This window comes from Acanthopagrus latus, chromosome 23, assembly GCF_904848185.1.
Source record: "Acanthopagrus latus isolate v.2019 chromosome 23, fAcaLat1.1, whole genome shotgun sequence".
Lineage (NCBI taxonomy): Eukaryota > Metazoa > Chordata > Actinopteri > Spariformes > Sparidae > Acanthopagrus > Acanthopagrus latus.
This window is the reverse complement of record NC_051061.1, coordinates 10,241,565-10,255,007: the sequence shown is the minus strand read 5'-3', so window position 1 is coordinate 10,255,007 and position 13,443 is coordinate 10,241,565. Positions and strand designations below refer to the sequence as shown.

General features: G+C 39.3%; 5 gene segments (V, D, J or C); all 5 read right to left on the bottom strand.

Moving 5' to 3' along the window:
* Positions 1-247: 247 nt before the first annotated feature.
* LOC119013787 lies at positions 248-872 on the bottom strand. The segment is given in 2 exon segments: positions 248-537; positions 629-872. Coding segments are annotated over 2 exon segments (330 nt in total).
* A 1,835-nt stretch (positions 873-2,707) lies between these two features.
* On the bottom strand, positions 2,708-3,337 carry LOC119014003. The segment is given in 2 exon segments: positions 2,708-3,203; positions 3,294-3,337. Coding segments are annotated over 2 exon segments (426 nt in total).
* Positions 3,338-4,012: 675 nt separating this feature from the next.
* LOC119014019 lies at positions 4,013-4,448 on the bottom strand (the record flags this gene model as incomplete). The annotated part of the segment is given in 2 exon segments: positions 4,013-4,314; positions 4,400-4,448. Coding segments are annotated over 2 exon segments (351 nt in total), but the record flags the coding sequence as incomplete, so codon positions are not given.
* A 2,416-nt stretch (positions 4,449-6,864) lies between these two features.
* On the bottom strand, positions 6,865-12,706 carry LOC119013786. The segment is given in 3 exon segments: positions 6,865-7,161; positions 12,486-12,562; positions 12,664-12,706. Coding segments are annotated over 3 exon segments (417 nt in total).
* Positions 7,970-8,610, bottom strand: LOC119014028. The segment is given in 2 exon segments: positions 7,970-8,301; positions 8,391-8,610. Coding segments are annotated over 2 exon segments (348 nt in total).
* Positions 12,707-13,443: the final 737 nt, after the last annotated feature.

Below are 13,443 nucleotides of genomic sequence, written 5' to 3'. Positions count from 1 at the left end.
TGTGAGCTGAAATAATATTGTCATCATTTCGCTCACACATTGAGTTAAAATGTCTCCATACAATTGTATCATTATTGAATATTTTCAAAAAACATTTCTTTTACTTTGTGTTTTGTATCCTCTCTTTACTGTAACAGTGAACTGGTGCTGAGATCATTAGTGGTCTGAGGGCTCCTCCTCTGGTGGCTTCATGTTACAAGTCGTCAGGCACTGAGGGGTTTTTGTTCAGGTGTACTGGTGGTTTGTGTTATTGTGGCTCTCTGGCACAGTAATACACAGCAGTGTCTTCAGACTGCACATTCTGTCCATTTAGAGTCACTGTGTTGCTGGAAGAGTCTGAGCTGATACTGAACTTGTTCTTCAGGGAATCTTTGACTTCTGTGTCATCACCAATCCACTCCAGTCCTTTCCCTGCAGGCTGTCTGATCCAAGCTGTGTAGTAGCCAACAGAATAAGAGACCTGACAGGTGATGGTCAGACGTTGACCTGGCTGCACAGTCACAGAGGCTGGCTGTGTCAACTGTTCACACTTCACACCTGTGAAGGAAAACAAAATGTTTTGTAACAAATGATCAAGTTTAACTGCAAAAGAAGAACGGTTGACTTTGACAAATCCAGAGAGACTCACATCCAGCTGCCAACAGCAGCAGCAGAGCTACAGAAAACATGGTTGATGTTGAAACTGACGTGCTGTGAACTCCACTGACAGCCTGATGGGAAGTTTTTATAGCTGAGTAACAAGGAAGCTCACTGAGTTTGCATAGAATCAAACATATGAAGCATCAATGTTGGTCTGACTGGAGCCAATAGAAGAGTCTGTTGACTGTTATTATATCTGCAGAGTGAAAACATGCCTGGAAATCACCTCTGCTTTACACATGATATTTTCATTTCATTACACACTCAACTGGAACATTTTGAAAATGTCCCTGTTTAACAGAAATGTAACAACTGTAAATGATTATCACAACTATTCTTACTGTGAATATTACATGAACCATAGATAATGGAAAACATGGTGTTTAAAATCAGCATTACAGTATAAATGATGATGTGTCATGGAAACAAAAGGAGAAACCACCAAGAATGTAGCTTTCTATAAGCCATGTTTACAGTGTGTTCAGCATGTTTTCAAACCATTAAAACACTTTAAATATGATGTGAGCTGTTTTCCTGAGAGAATGTATTTACTGTCAGCACCTCCTACATCACATTTAAGATGAACTTCAGATGTAAGAGCAGCTTGTTTTTATTGCAGCATTTGATCACTTAGTGTTCTTCCTGTATTTGCAGCAAAGTGACAGCAGACAGCATCATGTAAACAGTATTAAAACTTCTGTCTGATGATGCTGGTTGGCATGAAAGAGTTTTAATCATTTAAGTGTCAGCAGATGTTTGAAGACATACAGAGAAACTTGGAGCCTCGAGAGGAAAACAGCTGCTCAGGAACTGAAACCTGTGAGACAAAATGCAAAAACTACATCTGAGTGTTGAGAGTCAGTCAGTTAATATTAATGAGAACACAGAGTCTCCTTTAAGTAACAGAGGAGAGACAAACTTGTCACTGACTGCCCTCTAGTGATTTTATGAAAGAAACAGAAGAAGTGACCACATTGTTGTGCTGTCTTTGGGCCTTTTGTCAGCAAATCAACTTTTTTTGTTTTGTTTCATTTAATATTTACTATCAATATTTCTCAGCAACATATTTGAAATTATAATATAATTACTTATGATATAAAATACTTCATGCTTGGGCTCTTCCAGACCAGTAGAGATCAGTACTGTAGGTTTTTGTACAGCTGCTCAACCAACTTCAGTCACTGTGGCTCTCGAGCACAATAATAAACAGCAGAATCTTCAGTCTTCAGACTGCTCATCTGCAGATACACCTGCTGTCTGCTGTTGTCTCTGGAGATGGTAAACCGGCCTTTGACTGACTCAGAGTAGTACTGGGTGCTACCACTACTGCTATGAATCCAGGCAACCCACTCCAGTCCTTTTCCAGCAGCCTGTCTGATCCAAGCAGCATGAATATTGCCACCAAACCCTGAATATGTGCAGGTCAGTCTGTGGGAGTCTCCAGGTCTTTTCACTGCTGGTTCAGACTCAGTCAGTGTTTGACCCTCAGTACCTACAGACAGTTAAACAGCTCATTAGTTCCTGTAATGCAGCCATGTTGTCTTTGTAGCAGGAGGTTTGTCAGAAAAACAATCATTGCTCTTACCTGCCCAGTTAACAGACAGGATGAGAAAAACAACCAAATAATCAGGTGTGATCATTGTAAAAGCCAGTTGTCTCTGTCCAGTCTGCAGTGTGTCTGTCAGTGATTCAGTCTCTGTCCTTCACTCTGCAACACATATGTAGAGATGAAGAGATCAGAGTTTTGCATCGACTCCTCCTCCTCACAGTGAAACACACCACATCTCACACACCTCTGGACAAAACCAGAAAGACATATTCATGTTATGTTATACATTTTACGATTTTCATTGTGATGTTTTATGGTAATAATGAAGGTGAAGTTATTTAACAGTGATGTTTAGTCACACACCAGTAGGATGTATTTTTTTGTCGGTCCATGCATATACTGGATATATCATGGAAAGGTTCAAATATATTCTCATCACCTGCAGTTAAATATTCATAATAGGAACATTATAAACCATCATCATTGTAGGAAAACACATGTTAAATGTAACACTGAGAAACAGGAAGTCACAAACCACAACATCAGCTGTTGTTTTCATATGATGCATGTATGTATGTGTGAGTGTTTAGAGTCACTGTCATACTCTCCTTAGTTAGTGTCATCTGACTTCATATGTTCTGCTGCCACCTGTAGGTCTTTGGAAACAAATGTTCTGTGGAGTTTTTGTAAAGCGTCTCTGCTTCCTTTAACCAGTGTGTGTGTCTGGCACAGTAATACACAGCAGTGTCTTCCGGCTGCGCATTCTGTCCATTGAGAGTCACTGTGTTGCTGGAAGAGTCTAAATCAATACTGAACTTGTTCTTTAGTGAATCTTTGTAGTATGTGGTGGATCCAACTCTCATCCCAATCCACTCCAGTTCTTTCCCTGCAGGCTGTCTGATCCAAGCTGTCCAGTAGCTGCTAACAGAATAAGAGACCTGACAGGTGATGGTCAGACGTTGACCTGGCTGCACAGTCACGGAGGCTGGCTGTGTCAACTGTTCACACTTCACATCTGGGAAAAAAGGAAAATGTTTTGTAACAAATGATCAAGTTAAACTAGAAAAGAAGAACTGTTGACTTTGACAAATCCAGAGAGACTCACATCCAGCTGCCAACAGCAGCAGCAGAGCTACAGAGAACATGGTTGGTATTGAAGGTGATCAGATGGGAGCTTCTCTTCTTCTGCTGCAGCTGACAGCATGATATCAAGTCTTTATAGCAGACTGTGAGGAAGTTCACTTTGCATAGAGAAGGACACTGACAGGATATAAAAGGAGCATCAGCTGTCCTGTCACAAGGAGTCACTGCTTTAAGTTGTGAACATTTATTTTAAAAATATGAGAGAAAATGTGTTTATTGTCTAAAGCTTAATCATGAAGTCTGTTTTTTCACAAATCTTCTAACAAGACAGATGACTGAAACATTCAAATTCAGATCAACAAAACATTAACTGTTCCATCTCTGAACTGATTATGATATTAGAATGACTTGAATGAAGCATTTGTATTTTATTTGATTTGTATTATTTTTCTAGGTTTTCACTCTGTGAAATGCAGAATCCAGACCTGGACAATGATTTCAGCAAATAGACTTTTGTGTTGTTCTTGACTGTTTTGTGAGATGATGATTGTTACAGTAAAACATTTGTTTTTTTGTGTTTTTAAAGATTATTGTAGTTGGTAAATGATCATTCTCCTTAATCTTTCACACTTTTAGTAAAACATGACCACAAAAATGAAATTCTGTCTCATCCCGGTCCAGTAAAGATGATAACTGCAGGTTTTTGTACAGCTGCTCAACCAACTCCAGTCACTGTGTCTCTCGAGCACAATAATAAACAGCAGAATCTTCAGTCTTCAGACTGCTCATCTGCAGATACACCTGCTGTCTGCTGTTGTCTCTGGAGATGGTAAACCGGCCTTTGACTGACTCAGAGTAGTAGATGTAGCTACTGCCACCACTGATATAGGCAATCCACTCCAGTCCTTTTCCTGGAGCTTGTCTGACCCAGTTCATAGCGTAGCTGCTGAATGTGAATCCAGAGGCTGTACAGGTCAATCTGTGAGATTCTCCAGGCCTTTTAACCACTGGTTCAGATTCTGTCAGAGTCTGACCATCAACACCTGTTGAGACACAAGAAAATAAGTGTCATTGGCTTGGCAGCGAAAATAAAAGTTATCTAAAATTAATATCAGTATAGATGTTCACCTGCCCAGCAGACAGCTAACAGCAGCAGTCCTGTCCTATAGTCCATCATGTTAAACTGTGTGTCCACTGTTCTCTGTCATCCTCTCTGCAGTCAGATAAGTAGAGGAGGAAGACATCTGAGTTTTGCATTGACTCCTCCTCACATGGAGGAAACATCTGGAATGGAGATATGTAATGAAACTGGAGGATTAATGTCCAAGACTCAACTCTCCTAGTTCGCTGATTTGATTTTTTTTCGACAAGAGTTAAGTTTAAATTTTCTATCAGTATTATCACTGCAACGATTCCAAACACAAGAAAAGTTTGAAATGCGAAACACTGACATGATGAAGATGTGTTGATTGTGTTCAAATGTTTAGAATTATTATTCATACATCAAGGCTCTGTTTCTCAATATTGACTTAATTGAACTATATGTAGATATGTCAATAATCTACAGTTTTATTCTGATCACCTGCATCGTCTAGTATTGATGAAAACTGTGTTATTGTCATCTCACCTCATCATACCATGAACCAGTGTTTTGAACATATAATTACATTTTTGTGGACGGATCACTTCTAATCATATTCTAATAAAGCTGTCTAAACAAATGTTTTTCAGCTTCTCTTTGAAGCTAAATTCATGTATTTTATGGTCTGTGGTTACAAACATAAAGCACTTGTCTAGTAAATCATCAAATTTACAACACTTGTCACATTTACTCAGTCATACACACATTCAAATGCTTACAGCAGATGCGGCCATGCAAGGTTCCAACCTGCTCATCAGGAGTGATACAGCCCTTCCTATACAAAGTCATTCACACACACTCACACGCACCAATGAAAAAGCCATCAGGAGCAATTTGTTCAGTATTTTGCCAAAGGATAGTTCGACATGCAGATGTGGTCCAGGGATCAACCACTGATTATTACCATAAAGGATGTCAAATCATCCAGTAAATCAATATTTTTTCAGACGTGTGAATGTTAACCAAAAAGTTAATGAAAGCAGAATTATTTTCTTTTAATAAATACAAACTATAAATTGACTCTAAGAAAATCATATTTTCCACTCTAACCCAAACCCTCCATCTACAGGCTTGTCAAGGGATCATTTTTTAAATTAAACTTCTGATACACATTTAAAATAATGTTTATCTGTCATTTTGTGCTTTGTATCTGAATTAGATATATAAAGATAACATTTGTTATCTGTAGGTGTTTCCATTTGTGATGGTAAATAGAGGAAGTAGTTTTTGTATGACTCTCCTGTTATTGTCTCTCACTGTGTGTCTCTGGCACAGTAATACACTGCTGTGTCCTCAGTCTTCAGACTGTTCATCTGTAGGTAGAGTTTACTGCTGGAGTCATCTCTGGAGATGGTGAACCGGCCTTTGACCGACTGAGAGTAATAGATGTGGCTGCTGCCTGTGTGTATAAAAGCGATCCACTCCAGTCCTTTTCCAGGAGCCTGTCTGACCCAGTTCATCCTGTAGCTGCTGAATGTGAATCCAGAGGCTGTACAGGTCAATCTGTGAGATTCTCCAGGCCTTTTAACCACTGGTTCAGATTCTGTCAGAGTCTGACCATCAACACCTGTTGAGACAAAAAACAATGTGTCATTAGCTTGGCAGCACAAATACAAGCAATCCAAAATTAAGACCTTTGTAGATGTTCACCTGCCCAGCAGACAGTTAACAGCAGCAGTCCTGTCCTATAGTCCATCATGTTAAACTGTGTGTCCACTGTTCTCTGTCATCCTCTCTGCAGTCAGATAAGTAGAGGAGGAAGACATCTGAGTTTTGCATTGACTCCTCCTCACAGATAGGAAACAGTTCCCACATTTCTTTGAAGTAAACTTCACATTTACAAATGACATTTATTAAAATGAGTTCAGGTGTAATTTGTCTCAGAATCATGATTTCTCATTACTCCCCATAAGTATATTGGACAGATGAGGTTGATGATCTACTGTTCAGTACCTCTCAGTAATCAAAGAATATCCAAAAGAAAATGTAGAAAAAAAGTCCTGTCAACTAATTTCTGGACTGAGTGTTTCATGAAAAATAACAACTGTTCTAAGTGACAATCCTGAACTGAAGATGTAAAATTTTAGAACTTTTTTCAGCTTTTCCAAGGTACAACTGGGAAATTTGAATCTCATCTGTGTTTTTGTGAAGAAATGCAACTACTGTTAAAGTTGTTAAGTTATGAAAAGCTTTTTTGAATTTTTTCAAGGCATTGCAATACATTAAAATGAATTAATTAAATGTGTCACACAATCTTCTATTGAGGGAAATTTAAGTTTCTAGTCTCTTCTATACTGATGTCGACTGCAGGGGAAGTCTATTTAGATTCAACATTAAAATTCTCAACTCTTCTTCTGTCTACCAGAAACACAAAAAAATGACTTAGCAGATAGCATGAAGATACATTTTTAGCAATTCACCAGACAGTAACGGCTGTATTGATGTTTGCATTTTAAACTTGAGTCACAGGGTCTCTGGGTATTTGTGCAGGTCTGTTGGTGGTTTGTATCACTGTGGGCCGACGTACACAGTAATAAACAGATGTGTCCTCAGGCTGCAGATTCTGTCCTGTTAGAGTCACCGAGCTGGTAGAAGTGTGTGTGTAGTAAAGAAACTTGTTCTTCAGAGCATTATTTTGATAAATTTCTCCTCCGCCCCACCGGTGCAAAATCCAGTCCATTGGTTTTCCTTCACACTGTCTGATCCAACCTGTTGCATAGCTGTCATCAGTCAAAGAATAACCAGAGACCTGACAGGTGATGGTCAAAGACTGTCCAGGCTGCACAACCTTTGAGTCTGGCTGGATGAGATCAATACTGTTCACACCTGTGGAAACACAAATCAACATTATCTCCATCATCCATCTGACTATTCAGTCTTTCTAATGTGTTTATTAGTGTGAATCCACTGAAAGCTCCTCACAGGATCCAGCAGCCAGCAGCAGCAGCAGAGCTACAGAGAACATGGTTGATGTTGAAGCTGAACTGATGTGAGCTCTTCTGTCCTCACTGACACAAACTTCACATCCTTATGAGGCAAAACACACAAGGAGGCTAATTTACATACTGATGACAGTAAATCAGCTGACTAAAGAATATTTAAATGAAACAAAAGTGAAAACTAAACATTCATCTCTTTCAAAAAGAGAAAGGAACTTAAATCACTGACAAACACACTTTGATTTGTTATGAACGCACCATGTTTTGTAGTTTGTATATTCCATGAAGTTGGCTGAAGACTCAGACTCAATTATGACTCAGATAATAATCTAATAATATATTTTTAATGATATCTTAATGAAAAGAAACAAACTCTCAGCATCTTCAAGTAAACTGAATTAATTTCATTACTTGACTTTCTTATGTATGATAATGTTCAGGGATTTTTTTAATTATGTACAACAATGTATCACACTTAATGAAGTCAAAGTATTTAAGTTGTTGCTATCAAACTGAATTCAGATCATTTAACTAAACTGGTGTTGAGATCATTAGTGGTCTGAGGGCTCCTCCTCTGGTGGCTTCATGTTCCAAGTGTTCAGGCACTGAGGGGTTTTTGTTCAGGTCTACTGATGGTTTGTGTTATTGTGGCTCTCTGGCACAGTAATACACAGCAGTGTCTTCAGACTGCACATTCTGTCCATTTAGAGTCACTCTGTTGCTGGAAGAGTCTAAGCTGATACTGAACTTGTTCTTCAGGGAATCTTTGTAGTCTGTGCTGTATCCAACACGTGCACCTCCGATCCACTCCAGTTCTTTCCCTGCAGGCTGTCTGATCCAAGCTGTGTGGTAGCTGCTAACAGAAAAAGAGACCTGACAGGTGATGGTCAGACGTTGACCTGGCTGCACAGTCACAGAGGCTGGCTGTGTCAACTGTTCACACTTCACACCTGGTAAAAAAGAACAAAATGTTTTGTGACAAATGATCAAGATAAACAAAAGAAGAACTTCTGACTTTGACAAATCCAGAGAGACTCACATCCAGCTGCCAACAGCAGCAGCAGAGCTACAAAAAACATGGTTGATGTTGAAACTGACGTGCTGTGAACTCCACTGACAGCCTGATGGGAAGTTTTTATAGCTGAGTAACAAGGAAGCTCACTGAGTTTGCATAGAATCAAACATATGAAGCATCAATGTTGGTCTGACTGGAGCCAATAGAAGAGTCTGTTGACTGTTATTATATCTGCAGAGTGAAAACATGCCCTGTTTAACAGAAATGACACAACTGTAAATGATTATCACAACTATTCTTACTGTGAATATTACATGGACCAAAATGATGGAAAACTTCTGTCTGAAACTGCTGGTTGGCATGACAGAAAATTAATACTTTCAGTGTCAGCAGATGTTTGAAGACATACAGAGACGAAATGCAAAAACTACATCTGAGTGTTGAGAGTCAGTCAGTTAATATTAATGAGAACACAGAGTCTCCTTTAAGTAACAGAGAAGAGACAAACTTGTCACTGACTGCCCTCTAGTGATTTTATGAAAGTAACAGAAAGAAGTGACCATGTTGTTGTGCTGTCTTTGGGCCTTTTATCAACAAGTAGCCTTTATTGTGTTTTGTTTAATTTGATGTTTACTATCAATATTTCTCACGAACAGATTTAAATATATGTCATGCTTTGGCTCTTTCACCCAGGAAAGATGAATTCTGTAGGTTTTTGTACAGCTGCTCAACCAACTCCAGTCACTGTGGCTGTCGAGCACAATAATAAACAGCAGAATCTTCAGTCTTCAGACTGCTCATCTGCAGATACACCTGCTATCTGCTGTTTTCTCTGGAGATGGTAAACCGGCCTTTGACAGACTCAGATTAGTAGATGTAACTACTGTCATAGCTGATATACGCAACCCACTCCAGTCCTTTTCCAGCAGCCTGTCTGATCCAAGCAGTATCATAATGGCTACTGAAGCCTGAATATGTGCAGGTCAGTCTGTGGGAGTCTCCAGGCCTTGTCACTGCTGGTTCAGACTCAGTTAGTGTTTGACCCTCAGTACCTGCAGACAGTTAAACAGCTCATTAGTTCCTGTAATGCAGCCATGTTGTCTTTGTAGCAGGAGGTTTGTCAGAAAAACAATCATTGTTCTTACCTGCCAGTTAATAGACAGGATGAGAAAAACAACTAAATAATCAGGTGTGATCATTGTAAAAGCCAGTTGTCTCTGTCCAGTCTGCAGTGTGTCTGTCAGTGATTCAGTCTCTGTCCTTCACTCTGCAACACATATGTAGAGATGAAGAGATCAGAGTTTTGCATCGACTCCTCCTCCTCACAGAGAAACACACCACATCTCACACACCTCTGGACAAAACTACAATGACATCATCATATTATGTTATATACTTTAATAATGATGTTTATTTACACATAAGTAAGATGTATTTTTTGTCGGTCCATCCATATACTGGATATATCATGTAAATGTTCAAATATATTCTCATCACCTGCTGTTTAACATTGATAATAGGAACATTATAAACCATCATTGTTGTAGAAAAACACATGTTAAATGTAACACTGAGAAACAGGAAGTCACAAACCACAACATCAGCTGTTGTTTTCATATGATGCATGTATGTATGTGTGAGTGTTTAGAGTCACTGTCATACTCTCCTTAGTTAGTGTCATCTGACTTCATATGTTCTGCTGCCACCTGTAGGTCTTTGGAAACAAATGTTCTGTGGAGTTTTTGTAAAGCGTCTCTGCTTCCTTTAACCAGTGTGTGTGTTTGGCACAGTAATACACAGCAGAGTCCTCTGGCTTTAAGTTGGACAGTCTCAGATACACCATGCTGCTGCTATCATCTCTACTGATTTCTGCACGTCCTCGCACACTGCTGGCATATGTGTTTCTACTGGAGCTGGAGAAGCCAACTCCGATCCATTCCAGTCCTTCTCCTGCAGGCTGTCTGATCCAGTTCATAGTGCAGCAGCTGAATGTGAAGCCAGATCCCCTGCAGGACAGACTGAGAGTCTCCCCAGGCCTTTTCACTACTGAACTGGAAGGAATGGACTCCATACTCTGACCTGTACAACCTGATGAGATGAAAGAAGAGAGGAGCCACAGAAGAAAGTGAGACAGTCATCTGGGAAGTTTTCTGCTGTCACTGACTGACCATCCGTCCATGTTGTGTGATAAAAGATAAAACAGCAAGAAGCAGGAGAACTCACAGGACAGAGAGAGAGCAACCAGCAGAAGAGTGAGTGTGTTCATCATCCTGAGGCTGGAGATGTGACCTCTGATGCTCCACACAAAGTGCAACAGCAGTCAGCAGGACAGAAGTACACTGCACAGACTGAAGATTTGCATCAGGGCATCATGAGGAGGGAGTGGCTCATGTACAGGCACTCTGTCAGTTTCATTTTAATTTACTTTTTTTTTTTAATCAATGACAAAAACACATCCAGAGACAGAACCACCCATTTATGTATTTACCTACCTAATATTACATTTATTTATTTATTTGTCAATCTATCTATTTTTTCAGTCATTTGTGAAGCACAGCTCAATGATTTAATGTAAAATTCTTGCTCAGCACAGCTACAGAGAACATGGTTGATGTTAAAGCTGTTGAAGCTCTTCTGTCCTTTCACTGACACAATCGTCACTTCCTTTGAATTATCATCCATTTGTATATATTTTAAGTAGAGAAAATGTTTCATTACAGGAACATAACATTAACATTAACATGTATCAGGTGGAGAGCAATACTGAGGAGACCAAAGTGCCAAACCTTAAAAAAAAAAATGTGTATTTTACCAGAATAAGTTCTAAGTTTCCTCACTAGGATGATGTGGGCAGCCAAGTAAACACAACAGGACCTAAACAGACCAGAGTTTCTGGCTTGCAATCTAATCTGAGCCTCTCAATGACAGATTCATGCAATCAAGGAATAATGAGAATGATGGTGAGAGACACCTGGATGTCATTCCCCACCTCTTTTAAGCCTTCACAAAAGGGCGTCATCACACCGTGATTGGCTGGGATGGAAATACCCCAAGCTGCTTCCACTCATCAATCAAGAGTCAGTCCCCCACCCAAAAAGCCAAAATCAGGAACGATAGCAGATCAACAAGACTGCTACAAATAAACTCTGCCAGGACACATTATTCAAGAGAACAACAAATACAGATTTAAAGAACTACTGAAAGAGCATTTGTTAGCCAAACAGCTCTCAGTGTCTGTTGATGTTTAGTGGAGGCTAATTGGTACAGTCAGTTTATGATTTTATTCATTTATTTTTTTTTCTTCTCTGTTTTGTTTGTGCGTGTGTGTGCTGTGTGATGTGTTTTCTGTGTTTGTGTACTGCAGTGAAAAGATTATTGTGTTGGGTATGGACTTCAGGAAGAATGACAATGGCTTTGCCAAGATAAAACTGAACTAAACCAACAACCCGCCTTTTTTTTTTTGTAAATGCTTGAAGTTTTAATCTGGATTGATTTTGCTGATTTACTGACAAAACAAATGAAAATGTAAATGTTGTTCATGTTTATGAATGAATGGACAAACAGCAATGACATAAATGGGTGAAAATATAATACCTGATATAAAACAATACAAGGACATAAAACTGCATTAAGTATTTTTTTCATCATGAAATTAGTTTATCTGTACTAAAACACAGCTTGGAAGGCCAAAGACTCTTTTCATGATTTTGACTGTGACACGTTTGTAATTGAATTTCAGTTTAGATAAAACAAGAATCTAATATTGCTTTACAACTCTAAATTTTGATGACTGACAGTTGCTCACAAAGTGATACTAAGAAAACTGAATGTTTCCAGTGGTGATAAATAGAGGAAGTAGTTTTTGTATGACTCTCCTGTTATTGTCTCTCACTGTGGCTCTCTGGCACAGTAATACACAGCAGTGTCTTCAGGCTGCACATTCTGTCCATTTAGAGTCACTGTTTTACTGGAAGAGTCGAAATTGATACTGAATTTGTTCTTGAGGGAATCTTTGATGTATGTGCTGTATCCAACACCTCCTCTTATAATCCACTCCAGTCCTTTCCCTGCAGGCTGTCTGATCCAAGCTGTAGGATAGCTGCCCAAAGAATAAGAGACCTGACAGGTGATGGTCAGACGTTGACCTGGCTGCACAGTCACAGAGGCTGGCTGTGTCAACTGTTCACACTTCACACCTGTGGAAGAAAACATGTTGAATATTGAATGAGTGTAATAACAGTGAACGGTCAGTGTGCTGTGATCATACTGTCAGTGTCTCTGCCTCAGTGAGACTCACAGGATCCAGCAGCCAGCAGCAGCAGCAGAGCTACAGAGAACATGGTTGGTATTGAAGGTGATCTGATGGGAGCTTCTCTTCTTCTGCTGCAGCTGACAGCATGATATCAAGTCTTTATAGCAGACTGTGAGGAAGTTCACTTTGCATAGAGAAGGACACTGACAGGATATAAAAGGAGCATCAACTGTCCTGTTACAAGGAGTCACAGCTTTAATTTGTGTTGTTAACATTCAGTTTGACATACATGTAATACAATTTTCATATGATTTTTATGATTCAGGTTTTTTTTATTCTTTACAAAACATTAATAAGTCAGATGGAAACACGCTGACATAAAGAGAATATTTAAGTACACCAGAACACCAAAACTACAGTATTTTTTTCTACATCAAGCAGTTTTATTTAGATGATGATTCTCTGATTGTGTTGATTTCCTTGAACTGAAGATTATTTCTGTAATTGTGAAAAAGCAGAAAGTAAAGTGTTGGATGTTGTGATATGTTGAGTTTTTGTACAGCGTTGCTCCTTCCTGTGTCACTGTGAGTCTCGAGCACAATAATAAACAGCAGAATCTTCAGTCTTCAGACTGCTCATCTGCAGATACACCTGCTGTCTGCTGTTGTCTCTGGAGATGGTAAACCGGCCTTTGACTGACTCAGAGTAGTAGATGTAGCTACGGCCATCACTGTTGATATAGACATAGGCAATCCACTCCAGTCCTTTTCCAGGAGCCTGTCTGATCCAGCTCATCCCATAGTCACTGAATGTGAATCCAGAGGC